The 17,562-nt window shown below is 42.8% G+C and overlaps 1 protein-coding gene across 3 annotated transcripts in view; it reads right to left on the bottom strand.

Moving 5' to 3' along the window:
- Positions 1-3,288: 3,288 nt before the first annotated feature.
- The window catches only part of nlrc5 (NLR family, CARD domain containing 5), a 29,213-nt gene continuing 14,939 nt past the window's right edge, over positions 3,289-17,562 (bottom strand). For 2 of the 3 annotated variants that reach the window (XM_049030085.1, XM_049030083.1), the window contains 28 exons: positions 16,804-16,851; positions 16,442-16,513; positions 16,268-16,351; positions 15,645-15,728; positions 14,928-15,011; positions 14,725-14,814; positions 14,451-14,516; positions 14,232-14,315; positions 13,931-14,014; positions 13,316-13,399; positions 12,623-12,709; positions 12,385-12,465; positions 12,128-12,169; positions 11,085-11,168; positions 10,528-10,611; positions 9,706-9,789; positions 9,511-9,594; positions 9,281-9,367; positions 8,977-9,060; positions 7,147-7,251; positions 6,842-6,925; positions 6,397-6,480; positions 6,148-6,231; positions 5,765-5,848; positions 5,562-5,645; positions 5,239-5,316; positions 4,521-4,604; positions 3,289-4,393 (listed from right to left, as the gene is read on the bottom strand). In XM_049030085.1, the coding sequence (XP_048886042.1) occupies positions 4,195-4,393; positions 4,521-4,604; positions 5,239-5,316; positions 5,562-5,645; positions 5,765-5,848; positions 6,148-6,231; positions 6,397-6,480; positions 6,842-6,925; positions 7,147-7,251; positions 8,977-9,060; positions 9,281-9,367; positions 9,511-9,594; positions 9,706-9,789; positions 10,528-10,611; positions 11,085-11,168; positions 12,128-12,169; positions 12,385-12,465; positions 12,623-12,709; positions 13,316-13,399; positions 13,931-14,014; positions 14,232-14,315; positions 14,451-14,516; positions 14,725-14,814; positions 14,928-15,011; positions 15,645-15,728; positions 16,268-16,351; positions 16,442-16,513; positions 16,804-16,851 (2,383 nt within the window). In that variant the 3' untranslated portion in view covers positions 3,289-4,194. The remainder of the gene's footprint in view (positions 4,394-4,520; positions 4,605-5,238; positions 5,317-5,561; positions 5,646-5,764; positions 5,849-6,147; positions 6,232-6,396; positions 6,481-6,841; positions 6,926-7,146; positions 7,252-8,976; positions 9,061-9,280; positions 9,368-9,510; positions 9,595-9,705; positions 9,790-10,527; positions 10,612-11,084; positions 11,169-12,127; positions 12,170-12,384; positions 12,466-12,622; positions 12,710-13,315; positions 13,400-13,930; positions 14,015-14,231; positions 14,316-14,450; positions 14,517-14,724; positions 14,815-14,927; positions 15,012-15,644; positions 15,729-16,267; positions 16,352-16,441; positions 16,514-16,803; positions 16,852-17,562) is intronic. The other variant, XM_049030084.1, reaches the window with a different exon arrangement.

The raw sequence follows: 17,562 nt of genomic DNA, 5'->3' as shown, positions 1-17,562 counted from the left end.
ACTAGGAAATCTCCGCCCATTGAGGGTCCGTCTGACGACGCAGTACCGTTTACCCCGCTTTCCTGCAGTGCGCAAAGACTGCCGTGTCGCACTTAATATAATTTACAAATTGTTTGACAGCTGTAATTGTAATATTAGCGCAACACGTTTTTCTGCAGACGTGGAAAACAGCAAGTTATATGAAAGTAGGTTGTGCGTAAAATTGAACGGTCAGGGTAAATTAAATTAACGTTCCCCGCAGTTGTGTAGTAACGGAGTGGCCCCTAAGCAAAGCTTGGCATATAATAGCTTTCCCCAGCAGAACAGTAGAAGCTGAACTGTAATTTGTACTATCCTTTTAAAGTGCACATGTAACAAAAGCAGTATTACAGGAATGTTAATTCTTACTCATTGCCTGGATGCTTGACACTTTTGGCATCAAGTATGTTTTTGGTTGTGATCTCACTTTGTACTTTGGGGCTGAACAGAGGCCTGTTGTATGATGTGTGATCTCAGGACCTTGGGGCTGAACAGGGGCTTGGTGTGCAGTGTGTGATCTCACCTAGGATTTTAGGGCTGAACAGGGGCTTGGTGTGCAGTGTGTGATCTCACCTAGGATTTTAGGGCTGAACAGGGGCTTGGTGTGCAGTGTGTGATCTCACGTAGGATTTTACGGCTGAACAGGGACTTGGTGTGCAGTGTGTGATCTCACGTAGGATTTTACGGCTGAACAGGGACTTGGTGCGCGGTGTGTGAAATCACTTAGTATTTTAGGGCTGAACAGGGGCTTGGTGTGCAGTGTGTGATCTCACGTAGGATTTTAGAGCTGAACAGGGACTTGGTGTGCAGTGTGTGATCTCACGTAGGATTTTACGGCTGAACAGGGACTTGGTGCGCGGTGTGTGAAATCACTTAGTATTTTAGGGCTGAACAGGGGCTTGGTGCGCGGTGTGTGATCTCACTTAGTATTTTAGGGCTGAACAGGGGCTTGGCGTGTGGTGTGTGACCTCATGTAGGATTTTAGGGCTGAACAAGGACTTGGTGTGCAGTGTGTGATCTCATGTAGGATTTTAGGGCTGAACAGGGGCTTGGCGTGTGGTGTGTGACCTCATGTAGGATTTTAGGGCTGAACAGGGGCTTGGCGTGTGGTGTGTGACCTCATGTAGGATTTTAGGGCTGAACAAGGACTTGGTGTGCGGTGTGTGATCTCATGTAGGATTTTAGGGCTGAACAGGGGCTTGGTGTGCAGTGTGTGATCTCATGTAGGATTTTAGGGCTGAACAGGGACTTGGTGTGCAGTGTGTGATCTCATGTAGGATTTTAGGGCTGAACAGGGACTTGGTGTGCAGTGTGTGATCTCACGTAGGATTTTAGGGCTGAACAAGGACTTGGTATGTGGAGTCTGATCTTGGAAGTGTGGAATTTGCTGAGGTCTGGTGTGTGATGTCGGCAATGTGAAAGTGGACAGAGGCATGACCTTTTATCTTACTTAGGAGAGCGCAGCTGGACAAAATTATACTTCGGGCTACACAGATGGGCAGATATTCAAAACCTACCCGAACCTGGCACCTATAAAATGGGCTCGAGGCGATTCAGTTAGAACACACCAAAATAAAACAGGCTGACACAGTGACAACATTTGTCCTGGCAAAGCTTTCCGGAAACAACGAACTGAAAATATTTTCCAGTATTTATTCAGTAAAGATCTTAAAATAGTCCCCAAAAGCTGTAAAAGCTAATATGAACACCATGGTTTCCATGATGTAAGTGACTGTTAAATTCATTCAAGTTTGCTGTGATAGATGGAGAGACTATTCTGCCTCAAACTGCAGACTCAATTCTGGGAAACTAGCCTCAATTTTATTTTTGAGCATGTCTCCGAATCATGTACCTGAAGATCTCCTGTAGAGTCAGAGATTTTATAAGCCGTTATTTATGTGCATGTAAGTAAATGTACGAAGTTATCTTATCCACAACCACTGGAAGTCATTATCTACTTTTTTAAGGACAGTTACAGAAGTGGACAAATGTTTTTGGCAGCCTTCCACAGAAAACAAACACAACTATAACTCTGAAATAACTCGAAACTGACACAGGTCCCTTATTTATTCCATATTTAACACAAATCAGACTTTGCTTTTGGTTATTGATTCAGTCGAATATTTTATATAATTAAACACATGCAAATGGCACAGACAAAAAAGTCGGTACCCTTAATTTGATATTTCGTGGCACCACCTTTTGCAGCAACCACTGCCAACAAGCGATCTCTGTACTTCACAAGTAAACATAGAGCTGATGCGACTGAAAAGAAGCCCCAGTTTTGTCTCATCAGTCCAAAGCACATTCTCCCAGAAACTTTGGGGCTCGTCAACATGCATTTTGGTGAATTCCACTCTGGCTTTCTGCCAATAGTGGAGCCCTCCTGGGTCTTCTTCCATGGAGCCCATTATTGCTCAAAATGCGACAAATGGTGAGATCAGAAGGTGACGCACCTTGACCGTGGAGCTCAGTTTGAATCGTCTTGGATGGTTTCTTTGGCTCTTTTTCTAGCATCCACACTATCCTTCTGATCAACCCGGGGTTGCATTTCCTCGTCCTGGGAGGTTGACTACAGTCCCATGAACCTTTGAATAATATTGGCAATTGTGGTAACAGGAACATGAAGCTGCTTGCAGATGGTCTTATAATCCAAATATATACTAAAGGCATGCAGGTGTACACTGCAGAATTGCTTTTAATTGCATCACTTTTGAGGAGAAATTGTTTAAATGAGCTGTTAAGGGTACCAACAACTTCTGTCTGCCCCTTTCACATATCTATTAAATACATGAGGGTCATGGTGAATAACAGTTCATTCAATGAAATGCTAGCTGTAATTCCAGCCTATTGCAGGGCATCTTAGCGTCACCAAGGGGGTGTTCCACAAAACAGGATTTTACAGGTGGCTTGCTTAACTTAGAAGTCATGATTCTCCAGTAAGAGTTTAGGTAAGGAGCATTACTATTGGACAATCATGACTTCTATCTTAAATTAACCTGGCTAACTTAGAAATCCTGCTTTGTGGGACACCTCCAAGTCAGCTGAAGCACAAGTCTTTACACTTTGCGAATAAGCAGAGTGAGATGTCAGGTGACAACATGGTCCAATACAACATGGAAATAAAGCCTCCTCAGATTTGCATTGCCATTATGTGACCGTACTGCCATCTCCTGGCACATTGTAGCTGCATATGTCACATGGGTGTGGTGTCCATCCCTGTCAGGGTTATGAATATTTAGAGGGACAATGAAACACTGAAAAATGAGCTTCACAAAAGGTGACACAATTTAATATAACAAGGTACACTTTATGAAAAGTTCACAGATCACCTGTAATAAATACGGAAAATGATGGAGAACACAATGTGCAGATCTAGGAAGTGAGGGAGGAGCTTCAATCGCGTGTAACTCAAAGCTGCAGACACTAAAAGTATTTATCTAAGACATCATCCACCTATTACCCGGAAATAGTTAGTTGATGCAAACTTCTTCAAAAATATATGAGGCGTTTCAACTTGTTTATGAACCCAAACCAAAGACATTATATTCAGCATAAGTTTCAAAACCATCATTTATATATGACATTGATTCGTGTCTAAAAGCCAATCTGCAAACTCCTCCCTTCCCCAGCTTAATAAGACTGTTCTGTTTGCATTGTGGTGTATATTTTCAAGTATACGTGTTCCCCATTGAAAATGCAAGATATCAAATCCCAGGATCCCCTCTGACTTTCAGAGGTCTTCACTACTCAGTGCAATATGAAATTTAGTCAAGTAATGCTCAAAAGTTGTGTTCTTTGTACTTTCACGCTATACCAGACATACACGGTTCAAATGTTCAAAGTAATGTTAGCGAAAAGTTGAGCCGTGGTTCCTTTGCACTCAGCCTCAGTGCTTCTTCCCTGGAGATGTTGTTTTTCCACAGCCTAAGACATACAAACACAGATACGTTTGAATTTCTTTATCTCCGAAGGCTTTGCTTTGACTTTAGGCTTAATGATAATCAGGATTTCCAACCCCTCCCTTGATGATTACTGATAAGCCAAAATGTTGGTTCTATTGGCAGATTAATATTTTAAAATGTGATTATTTAGGTATTTAAACCTTTTATACTCACACTCCTTCTCTCACACATAGAGTACGTAACATCCACACACTCACTCTCACAGTCTACATCAGTGTTTCCCAACCTGGTCTTTGGGGACTATCTGGGAGTCCCTGAAAACCAGGTTGGAAAACACTGGTGTACATAATACACTAACACTCATCGACACAAGCAAATACTGATACCGGATCACTTGGATGGACGAGGAGGATTGCAAGCTGGCAGCCAGTGCCTCTGCTCCAGCCACACTGATCTTATTAGACTCCAAACTGTAAAACATGACATTTGAAACCTTATCAACAGCTAACTGTCTGTCACAGCTCCTCCCGCGGACAGCTGTGTTCTCAGTCTCATCCTGTGAAACACAACGCGGGTTGTGTAAAGATCAGCACTCACTCTACTCTCTTCAGCTTCTGGCAGACGGGTAGGACCTCAGCTAGCTTCAGGGCCACATCATCTCCAAAGCCGTTCCATGCCAAGCTGACCAGAATTTTTTTTTAAGAATATAGATATAAGCAGACGACTGATGACTTATCTGATAGGTTTTTATGTTACCTAGGTGATATGCTCTGATCTGTATGATTATAACATACATGCTGCAGTAGGCAAGCAGCTGATTCTGCACCCAAAGCAGCCTTTTCTTCTATATCAAACTGTTTTGTTGCCTCTCCTCTGTCACATTCTCGCTTTTTAAACATTTTGCTATTGTTACCTTAAACTGTTAATGACACTTCCTGTTAATCTCCACAGGGTAACTATATTAAAGAGGTGCCAAGTTACTTGTTATCATTTTGTCTCACATGCACGTTTAATACCTTTATGTAATCTCATAAATCACACACATTCGTAGGTACACGCACACAGGTTTGTAATTGCATCTTTGTGGGGACTCTCCATTTATTTCTACGGGGAAAACTCTAATCCCAACATGATGACCTTAAGGTTGTCATGGTTAGCATCAGCATTTTTCACATAGAAATGAATGAGCACAAAGATATGGTTCCCATAAGGTAAAAAAAATTGGTATTCATCACATTGTGGGGACATTTGGTCCCCACGAGGTAAGGTATATCTGGACCCCACACACCCACACCCACCTACACACACACCTCACCTGATATCCTCTGCACAGGCACAGTTTTCCAGGCAAGCAGCTATGCTGCTGAGCTCAGTAGTGTGAACAGAGACCAGACTGCAATGCAAAGACAAACAGATAAAGAGTTATCCTGGGTCAGACAGCCTTGTACTGAGCACTAAATCAGCTGCAGGTAACCGCTATAATCCTGGATACCCTGGATGTTTTTTGCAGTTGAACCGGTGATTTTTTTCAAACCACCTTAAAAACATGTGCTCATTTATTCACAGGCTATGATGTTCCCTTAAACTGGACATTGTGCATAGATCTGCGTGCCATCAGACGTGGTCGAAATATCTTACTGTAATTTCCTTAATGATGGCATGTGGGGCAGGACGGAGGACAAGGCTGCAGCGCCTTCTGTCCCAAGCGGATTTCCAGACAAGCTGTTAAACAGACGCCACACATGGGAACAACTCAGAAAATCTGACTGACATAAAGGATGGGATGATGCGGGCGGCAGGAGAATGCAGAGACGTGCAAGTTCAGTAGCGCAAACACTTACTTAATGTCTGTCAGACTTCCACAAGCTTGAAAGTAAGTTGCCAGAGCAGTGCCTCCTGCTGCCTGGATTTGGTTATGCTGAAGACTGAACATAACAATACATAGATTTAGTCAGGCCTGGGATATGAATCACTTCTACATGCAATAATATTTGATGCGCATGAGTATGTTCAGGTTACAGAAAGATGATACAGGCGGTGCTGATAAGTGAGTCACAGTCAGTACTCACACCTGCTCTAAACACAAATACATGGTAAGGATTGACCTGGCATTAAGCTCCACTAAGAAGAGGTTTGTATTCAAGTATGGGACAAGCCAAAACAAAATGCCCAATAAGAAAAGGCTATATAAGGGCCCCTCCACCCCAGAACAAACCACACCTACTTCAGGACTCTGAGGCAGGTCATCGAAGGCAGAACTTCACTAAGACGAGTGGCACTTCCACCTGCCAGGATGTTTCCAGACAGACTAAGAGAAAAGGCTGCAGTTAGTCCTTGGATGGTACGGTGAGACTAGAGCCATGCATGGACATCGAATCACATACATCACGCACGGCTGGACCTCATCCTTAACTTTCCTAGCCCAATGAGAAGAGCATTTTCACAGCCCCACCCACGCAGAGTCTGTTCTTACATGATCTCCTCCAGGGCTGTGCAGTGTGTCAGTGCCGCCAGCAGCTTCTCCCCTCCTCCATCCGCAATGTTGTTCTCGCACAAGCTGTGAGGGCGACAGGAACAGAGGAGCGGGGTCAAAATGCAGCACCTTGTCCTGGTGGTCATGGATCGCGGGTCTGGGGTCATTCTGTTTCATTTAAAGCAGAATCAGGTTTATCGGCTAAATATGCTCACGCAAACAGGGTCTATGGTTGTCAACGGCTGTCATACATACAGTCCAGTTGTTATATACAACATGCACGTGTTAAATGTACAGAAAGTGCACATCAGTGGAAAGAATCTTGGAAATAAATACATACATTATGCACATGAGGCTAATTTCTAGACTACATCGCGGAAGACAAGTCATCTCAAAGTAGAAGTGTCCGGCACCCTGGCTAACACCATCTTGCTGGCAGCCATACCTGATCCGCCGTAGCCCTGTCCAATTAGGCAGATGTTTGGCAAGCTCCTGTATTCCTCTGTCTCCCATCCACATCTCATCCAACCTGCAAAAGAAGAGATTGTTTCGCCTGGGCCAGGTGCTCAAAGAGTGGACACTAAAGAGTTAAACGTAGCAATATGGATCACATGACATTTTACCCCTCACATGCTTTTCATTAGGTTCAACAGCAATGATACCTATCAGCAAATACATAGCCAATGAAAATTGGTAATGCTTGACGCTCAGCACATGAAGAATACAGAGTCTGTACAAAAAGGTCCTCACTCAATCTCCTCAATCCTCCTAAAATGCTCCAAAGACCTCAGCAACAGTAAAACAGCTCCGCTTGCTGAATCAGTGCTGCTTGTTGCCACGGCGATCTTACTCAGGCTGCGAACAAAGCACATAAGGCAGAATTTGAGCTGAGGATGAGGCTCCTTCTGCTCGTCAAGGGATTTTTTGTCTGGTTCGTTTGGTGCAGGAGGCAAAGAACGTACTGCAGTGTATAGTCAGTAACAGCACATGAAATGACATGAACCATGCACTGCACACATAAAAACCTGGACAGATACAGAAGAAGGACGAGGGGTGAAGCAGTGAGATGTTTCACTATATCACTAATAAGGAATTAATACTAATTTAATTTGCTGTGGTAGAGGATTACGGTTAGGTTAGAAGTAGGTTATGAGGGGTGACGCAGTGACGCGGTGGATCAAGTCTCTGCCACATGTGAGGAGTTTGAATGTTTTCCTTGGGGCAGCATGGGGTTTCCGCCAGGTACTCCGGTTTCCCCCAAACTCCAAAAACATGCTGAAGATAACTGCAGGTACCAAATTGCCCGCAGGCACGCATGTGTGAGTGAATGGTGCGTGAGCGTGCCCAGCGATGGCCTGACACCCCATCCTAGGTTGTTCACTTGGCTCACAACTGCATTGTTGGTTGTTGGTGGGAGGGAGGCATGAACAAATAGCGCTAAGCTATAGATAGTCCTTTTAGCTAATTCAGGGAATTCGCCCCTTCTAGTAAATGGTCTCACCCATGTTCATGCTAACACAATGGCACAAATAATGAGGAAGTCAGAAAAGTGAAGAACCAGCCACATCCTGTTTTGTTATTGTTCAGCAGACTGGTGATCAACTGAAATTATGGAATCAATATTTAACTGTGACAATACCTATTTATTAATCTTTCTACTGCAATATTTACCATGTTAATCGTCATATTCACCCAACAATTTGTTACCATGTCTATATGTTATGTTTCTTTATTTATACACAGAATTCTTCTTATTATTTTTTTTTCCAAAGCTGTATGCAAAGGCGAAAGCAAAACTGGGAAATTTCAAAGTTTCTGTCACTAAGGTCACCCATTATTATAAGTGTAGAGCTTGGATGATTCTTTGCTTCATTTGCTGTTTCTGGTTGGCCAAAGTTTTTTAACACTGAATTCACATCAGCCGGATGAGAGATATTTGTGATTCTCAGGGTAACAGGATGCAAATTCTCATGGACAAACTTTCCAACACTGGAGAACAGTGTCTGGAAAGAACTGTGATCTTGTCATACCAAGCAGTCTTCTGCTTACTTTGATCTGCACCACAGTCAGCTCAAAAAAGAAGATACCATGGGGGATGTCCAGATGAATTACACATTTGTAGCTATGTATCCATGATGCAGAAAGCCGATCTGAGAAAATAATCTTAGTGTGATATAACTGGATTCTGTATCTTCTGACCTCCTTGTCCATTCTATTTCTGAGTAACTATACAATGCAGAGATTTAAGCCCACATGAAAGTCACATCTTCCATACTGTACTCCAAAGTACAGTATTCCTGTCCCACTTATGAGGTTGAGTGTCCCAAAGTAACTTTTTTAGTAATACTTTGGTTGGAAACTCAATATTATGATGAACATCCGACTGAAGCGAGTCTTCAATTAAAATAAGAACTTTGGTAGAAGACAAAGAATTTGTCAAAAAAAACATAATTTCACAAAAAAAAAAAAAAATAATCAATCAAACAAACAAACAGCGATAAAACACAACAATAGCTTCTCTTGGTGCCCATCTTTCATCATATTGGCGCCAGGAGCTGAAGGCGGATAACCGGTACTCACATGAGTCGTCTAACAGAGGATATATTTGGGAGCTCAGACGCCAGCTGTACCAGAGCCTCTTCCTCTAGCTGCAGACCCTTCAGGCTGATAGTACGAGGACAGAGGAGGATACCATGTTCACGGCAGGTCAATGGAATGGCGAGATTCTGCTTGACGTGATTAAGGGCATGCTTAACTAATTAAGACATTTTTTTTCCTGTTGGAATTTGCCACAGTTAAACCATTTTAAAATGGTTTGGTGAGAAAATTAAGTGCATTAGCAGCTAATCCATCGCCCAGAAACTGAGAAGTCCGACGGACGCACCTGACATCCTCTAGAGAGCGGCAGTTGGTCAGTCCAGTTATAAGGTGGCGTGCCCCAACAGTGGTCAGATTTGAGCAGTGTGATAGACTGAAGAGAAGGGAAAGAATTAAAACACAATATAAAGGCAAAAAAAGTCAATAAAGACCCTGTTCTTTTTTTGCGATTGGCTGAGTAGTAACGTTCCTTCTGTGACCTGACCAATCGATTCACGGCAGGGGAGGAGCTATTACTTGATGGCCCGGAGTCGTGGCAGTCCTGGTAGTGTTGTTGCCAAGGCAGCAGCTGAGTAGTCGTCAATCACATGGTGAACCAAGCTGGTGGGAGACAGCAGTATTAAACCAGGACCAGTTTTTACTGGACACAAATGAACCAGTCCATACGATTACTATTCTAATAGTGATGTAGAAATCAGTATAACTATTCACCTCAGATCCTCCAGACTAGCAGACCGAGACAAGCCAACGGTTAGGACCCGAATTTGATCTGGAACCGCCTCTTTGTACTCAAGCCTGAGGGCAGATACACAGAGGTCAATACGTCACCTTATCCCGCACCGCAAAAACATCCTGACCCCATTCCCCCCATCTAAGCAGAGTAGATTACTCACTCCACCCCGCCGCCGTACCACCCTTTACACCTTTTCATTTGTTCTTATCTGAATTGGTGACAACGTCATTTCTATTTGCAGCCCCGTGTTCATGAATCACTACAGTACTGTACTGTACACAGTACTGTAACCACCGGGGCTGCTGATTAGTGCAAGCTGGTTAATCACCATTGTCTGATCCTTCAGTAGTACCAGTTGTAGCACGGCTCACTTTCTTTGCACTTTGCCGACTTCACTCTTAAGCAAAGTTATACGCAGTGTTCTAGATGAGGTCTTCCTATCACATAATACTACGTACTATAGTACTACATCCTTATACATTTAAATGTTTATTGTGTGCCTGGTGTGATGTAGACATGGGACGCAAACCTAAATATTTATTAGATTGGACTGCAGTTGCCGCCTGCAGTACACGGAGTGTACATTCATAATTCCCAAATAAAGCTTCTTTTTTTTTGCTGAATGTAATTTGTCTGCCTGAGTCAGATATGTGAGCCAGATCCTGTTAATACCCTCATGTTGCATGTACCATCTGCCACAATATCACATCTAAATAAGGATTCTACATGTTCACTGTATATTCCCAGAACAGAGGAGTGTGTCGACACTGTTTGGTAACTCCCTTCCTGGCATCACTCACCTGAGCTTTCTGAGATTCTGCAAATCGGGAAGAAGGGATGACAGAGTCTCTGCCCCTTCTATACCAATATCATTCTGGGACAAACTTGACAAAAGACGAAAAAAAAATATGTTCAAATTTTTTTCTTTTGTTTACAAACTTAGACTGATTGCATAACATTACATAAGAGCATGGAACAACACTGACATTTACACCTGCGGCCAAATATAATGCATTTTTGTCTATCTAGGGGCTGCTTTTTGAATTTCTAGGTCAGGAAGGGCCAGGAGCCTACTGTATACTGGCAACACCAGATAGAGGTGGAAAGTTCAGGTCCAGAAAGTACAGATCCAGATCAGGATTTTGTTTCAACCAACCAGTGGAGTCTCTGTGACTGTGACTCTTTATACTCAACTGGATGGTTGAAACAAAGTCTTGGTTTGGATTTTAATTTTCTGGACCTGAAATGTCCACCTTTGACACAGGACACGAGGCATGGAACCTAAAAGGAGGCGGCACACAGAAGAACAGCAGGCAACGCTGTACCTCCACCAAACTCCATCTTAACCCGCACTTACTCTAGCTCCACTAGCTGGGCACATCGCTGCCTCATGCGCTGCAGGAATGTGAGGTGCTGACCTTGAAGAAAGCAGTTCACCAGCCTGTGTGAGGACACAGATTTAATGAGTGAGACACCAGAGAGCAGAACAAACATCGGTCTCTTTGGTGCTTTACTTGCATTTTAAAATATCTGCTCTCATTATCTTGTTTTATACAATGTAACTTTATTTCTAATTGTCGTCTGAAGCTCAATAAATTGCCGTCTAATCTCACCTTTAATATATAATATGTAAATAATGTAATCATGTATAAAACACAAAAATATGCAAAATACGTCCATTTTCTAACCCAGTGTTTCTTAACCCAGTCCTCCGGGAACCCCAGACAGTCCATGTTTTTGCTTCCTCTCAGCTCCCAGCGCACCTGTATCAGGTATTCGGTTTTCCTGATTGGCTGGGAGCTGAGAGGAAGCAAAAACGTGGAGTGTCCGGGGCTCCCCGGGGACTGGGTTGGGAAAAACTGTTCTAACCATTTATTTTGTTCAGGGCCTATTCCAGGAAGCACATGGCACACTGCTGGATCACACCCTTGATGGATATCAGTCCGTCCCAGGGCACACATATCATACTCTATGGGCATCTTATAGACGCCAATTAGCCTAACCGCATGTCTTTGGACTGCAGGAGGAAACCAGATTAGCTGGATGAAATTTTCCCCACACAAGGTGACATGCAAAATTCATACACTTAATGCAGAAACAGGGTTTGAAACTCCAGCTCTGAAAATCTGAGTCAACAGTGCTATCCATTGAGCCCCCGTGGCACCCCAATGCAAAGAAAGTGAAAGCTGGTGGGTTATATCAATAGTTTTATAAATCTTTATGCTGAACTGCCTGAAGAATGTAAAAGATACACATCTGCCAGCAGAGGTCAGTAGTGAGCAACATGGTAATGAGAACGTTACACCCTGTGTAATCACAATCATGAAACGAAAGTAAAACCAAATGTCACTGTGAGAACCGAGGTCTTCAGAGCTAAAAATATACACATTATAATCTTACCCAATGCATTTCACAGCAGAGGCCAGTTTTCCAATGTTCACCCTAAGGGACAAGAGAAAATAAGTATACCGCATTTTAACAATACAGTTCACAAAGTAACACAGCTCAGTACAAAGGACATGTAACACATTTATGAGCAGATATAATTCCATCATGGTTTAGTACAGATGTCTGTAAGCTTCACCGACAGTCTTCAAACTAACACTCAGTACAAATGTGACACAATCATGGACACGTGTGTCACGTTCCCCTTTTACCTTGGCACTGGAGTGTCTGAACAAAGCTTTCCTTGTGCATATGCTGTCCCCAGTGTGATGTTTACAGTAGTTCCATTCACCCTGCACAAGTAGAAACTTTTAATTAGGGGGAACAATACCTACTTGCACGGCAAGGATGCACCCAGTGCGACCAGTTGTATGGAAGCACTGGAGCTTCTGCTGTCTTTGATGCAATATAGAGTGCAATGCATGCAATAGGTTCTTAATTAAACCTCACCTGATTTGCTGCATGTTGCATGCGAGGTCAAGACAACAAGAAACGAGGTTAACAGCAGCTTGCCCCATGACCCACGGCTCCTCCACCCTGCCCAGGGGGAATGAGGAAATAACAGTAAAGAATGACAGTTTGCTTTTGTCCTGACAGCAATCAGCAACACGGCTGACTAGCCCTCTTACATCCAGAAAAAAAGTGAAATGTACAAAATGTATATGAAAACAGAAGAAAATTCACAAAAAGGCATTATAAAACATATTTTTCTGCGGGGCTGAGACAAAAATTAGGAAGGCTGAAGTTGCCCTAAAGACTCTAGAACTGAAAGTGAATCTGAACACAAACCACAGTAAAAAATTAGTGACTGAACTAGCAGTACATGCATGGTGTCTGTTCACACACACAGACACACAGACACACACGCACAGGTTTGTAATTATATCTTGGGGACTTTCCATTCAATTCTATGGGAAAAACCCTAAATCCCAGCAATGACAAACACAACCCCTACTCAGCCCTAACCTTGATCATAAGTTACCCAAATAAAATACTATTTGAAGTTTTTTTTTTTGAGTCACAGATTTTTATTAAGGACCAAGAAACAGGTCCCTATAAGGGAAAAAAACAGGTATTTATTGCATTGTGGGGACATTGTGTCCCCATAAAGTAAGGTATACCTGCTCACACACACACACCTACCTGATTTCCAGTGGCCTTTTACTACAATCCAACTCCTTCAGCAGGGCCTCAATATTCTGCTGATTCAACCCACAGTTTCGGATCCTAGAAGCAAAGTATGAATCTGACTTTTTGTCTCTATGTTTATGTCCATCCATCCATCCATCCATCCATTTTCCAAACCGCTTAGTCTACTGGGTCGCGGGGGGTCCAGAGCCTATCCCGGCACGAGGGAATGGGCACGAGGCAGGGAACAACCCAGGATGGGGGGCCAGCCCATTGCAGGGCACACTCACACACCATTCATGCACACATTCACACCTACGGGTAATTTAGCAAGTAGCCTCAGCATGTCTTTGGACTGTGGGGGGAAACCGGAGTACCCGGAGGAAACCCCACGACGACATGGGAGAACATGCAAACTCCACACACATGTGACCCAGGCAGAGACTCGAACCCGGGTCCCAGAGGTGTGAGGCAACAGTACTAACCACTGCACCACCATGCCACCCCATGCAGTGCTAACCACTGCACCACCATGCCACCCCGCATGCTTATGTCTGCATGTTTGTGTCTGCATGTGTGTGTCTGCATGTGTGTGTCTGCATGTGTGTGTATACACATTTAAATGCTCACTCCAGTCTTCTTAGTGCATTCAGTGAACTCAGTGTCTTCTGCAGGGTTTCCAGGGCTCCAGCTGGCAGGTCGTTACAGGACAAGCTGGATGGAGACACCATCATCATTACCATCACCTTCATCATCACTATCACCATCACCTTGTTAAACCCTTCATTTCTGACCAAAATTGTCACCATGGTTACTGGCATCATACTTTCCATTACCATCATCATCAAGTATCGCTCGCCTGCCTTTACACAACCAAAGAGGCATTTACAGTGACGTCACGGCAATGTGTTCATTTCTCCTACATACTCACTCCAGCTCCACCAGCTGGTGGCAGTAGCATAGACTTCTAGCCAGCGTCTGGAGGTGGGTAACCTCAAATGTGCAATTTCTGAGGCTGGGAGAGAACAGAGACATTAAAAATCACAAAGTAATCAACCAGATCAATGCTTTTAAACCTCCAGTGATCTACCCTCCATCACATGCATGATTATAAAAGAACAAAACAGGGGTTATTTGCCTACAGACATACCTCAGGGATTTGTCACAACTGTTATCTGGAGCAAGATGAACAACAGCTCTGTCTTCCTCGCCCAGACTGTTGATTAAGGGCCACGATCACAGCATGCAACAAATAAGCAATTCAATTACATTCTAGAACCACAGATCTTGCAGCCAGATCACACCCACTACATAAACAGACTATACTTCAACACCATACAAAAACACAGTAGAGTTTAAGACCAAAAGTGAAACACATGGCTGAATTAATTTCAGTGTGTCTGCACTGTGGATGGGTGCCTCACCTTACTTCAACTCTGTGCAAGTGTGCAGATGTGGTCATACCGGCCACCAGGTACAAAGCCCCGTCAAGGGTCATTTTATTATGGTTGAGACTGCAGAGGGAACAAAAACATCCATGAAATGATATTAAAACTCAAAACTCAAGGGACACACAACAAATAAGGGCAGCCAGCACCATTAATACCTTGAAAAAGAATCATCTCACCTCACCAAGGTAGAAGCCCAATGTTCTCTGTCCAACTGTGCAAAGGGCTTCATACCATCGTCTCTCAGCAGATTCTCAGACAAACTGAAACAGGTGAGACCACATGCATCCAGAAAGCCCACTGAAGACGTACTTTGTGAAGTTGTGCAAAGAAAACATCCCCCAGAGCTGATATATTTGTCCTAAATGAACTTTAATTATTAAATGAAATATTATCACTTTTACTTGCTATTATGATATATGTACAGACATATAATGTCTTCACATTATTTTTAATACTTCTAAAGGTTGGCCCTCACCTCAATCCCCCCCCCCAAATAGTTCTCGGTTTCTTCCCAACCCCCCCCCCGCCCAAAATTCCTTTGCATCCCACTAGGGGGGTGTGATCCACAGTTTAAATACCTCTGGCCTACAGTCCATGCCAATTCTTCATGAGGCATAAACTTACATGTTATGAGGCTATTTAGAGATTTAGAGAATAGCCAAACTCCTCACTTATGTACTAGGGGCAGGGTTTGAACCCCTAACTCTGGAAGTCTGAGGTAACTCTGCACCACCATGCCATCCCATGATTAGTCACTTCAGCTTAAAAAACGATCAATCTTGTTGATCGGAAATTAAATTGCAAGAACAATATATTTCAGGCATAAGGAACCATTGTATCAGTGACTGACCACCGACACTAAAAGGACTGCAAACAGAAGTTAGAAGTCTCACTTCAGCAGCTTCAGTGCAGTCATCTGAGGCAGGTGTGTCAGAACATTCAGTATGGACCTTTGCTCCAGGGAACCACCACTGAAGCTGTTATGGAAGCAAAAAAAACCTTTATTTATTTGTATTTACTTATTTGCTTGTTTATTTATTTATGATGTAAACAGATATACACATATGTGCGTGTGTGTAAAGTAAGCGTCCTTTAGACTACTCAGTAGCTAGTAGCTTGAGGTTGATGTGTTGCAGACCACTGTACTGGTGCCACCTCCGTGTGCTAATAATACAGATATTCAGTTACATGCAGAGTGAAGCATGTTATTCATTCTACTTTAACAAAATACAATTTTACTAAGTTCTTTGCGGTGTAACAAATTAACCCTAAACTATTGAATGAAACAGAGACCATTATACCACCGAAACCTTCACAGAGACCATTATACCACCGAAACCTTCACAAACTCATTTTTTGCAAATCAGAAAAAAAATATTTTAGAATCCCATCAGCAAAAAGCTGATTAAACAATATCAAACCCTCGTCTTCCCACGTTTGAGTAACAGTGTTTTTGAGGGTGGAAGGGATGAAGGACTTCGGCTGCTGACGGGTTCACAGTAGTTGTCATACTCACTCTAGCTGCACTAAGCTTGAGCATGCTGACAGTCTCCTGCAGAGCTCATCCATGTTGTTAGGAAGGATACAAGTGCACTGAAGACTGTAGCAGAGAGGAACATTCTTTGAGTTAAAGAAATGCTACAGCGTGAAGGACAGGTGTGATCAAGATTGACCGCAATGACTGCTTTACCTGAATTTCTTGTAAAGGAAGAACCCATTTTCAAGTTTTTGGGTGGAATGCATTACGTTCCTTAGTGGTTTGCTGGAAAGATATTGACATATAATAAGACCAGTGGTAATAATAGTAATTGATACTGATCCCTGTGGGGAAATTGTCTTTATGTCTCCCTCAACTTGCTCTTTGTAGAGTAAGCCGTCAGTGAAGGGCAGCTACCTGGGAGTTGGGGGTTAGAGACCTTGCTGAAGGACCTGCAGATGTGCTAAGGCTGGGTTTGAACTGCCGACCTTTGGATTACAGGCCCGCTGGCCCCACACGGCGGTACACTATTCCTCTAGAAATTCACATGCAATTGAACTGGCAAAGGCCTATACCTTTTATTGACACCAAACTTCATGATGAGTCTCTGCTTCCCTTCGTGGCTAATGGGAAGAAATGCATTCAAATATGCATTAAAACACACTGTGAAAGAGGGAGTGAGAAGTATACATGTAGCTCTAGCCAATGGGAAAGCCTAATACTAAACTGTTGCTGTCCAATGAAAAACATGCATTTCCAAAAATCCATTATTTCAGGAGTTTAAAAAAAATGCACATTAAAAAAATTCTCAGAAACTAAATAAACACAATAGAACGGAATGAGAGACCCTTGGCACCACAAATAGAAACTTATATTTACACAACCATCAGTGAACAGTTTGTTGTTCACAAAGAAAGATGTTTTAAATGGACTTACGTGGATTGTTATCAGCTAGGCAAACATGTCAGTCAACCAGTTACTAACTAATCTTGCTTTATATTAAAAACACAATTAACAATGATGTTAACTAGCTATCTAGATATCAGTGTTGGTAACATTTGCTATTTATTGCAATGCATACAAATGACTATTATGAATAAAAATGTGTAGACGAGTACAAACATAAACACTAGTTAAATAGATGACTTCATGAAACATAAATGCCTTGGTAAATTAGTAGACAAAAGACAATTGGCGTATTGCATCTTTAGTAAAAAGTCAAAGTTGTCAAAAAGTGTCAAAGTTGTCAAAAAGTGGACGGCATGGTTTTCATTGGACAGCAACAAAACAGAGGAGCTACTTTACCCTTTACTGTGGTACCGCGCTTATCTGCA

Source organism: Brienomyrus brachyistius, chromosome 11 (genome assembly GCF_023856365.1).
Source record: "Brienomyrus brachyistius isolate T26 chromosome 11, BBRACH_0.4, whole genome shotgun sequence".
Taxonomy (NCBI): domain Eukaryota; kingdom Metazoa; phylum Chordata; class Actinopteri; order Osteoglossiformes; family Mormyridae; genus Brienomyrus; species Brienomyrus brachyistius.
Note: the sequence above shows the minus strand (reverse complement) of the source record. Positions and strands in the feature narration are given on the sequence as shown.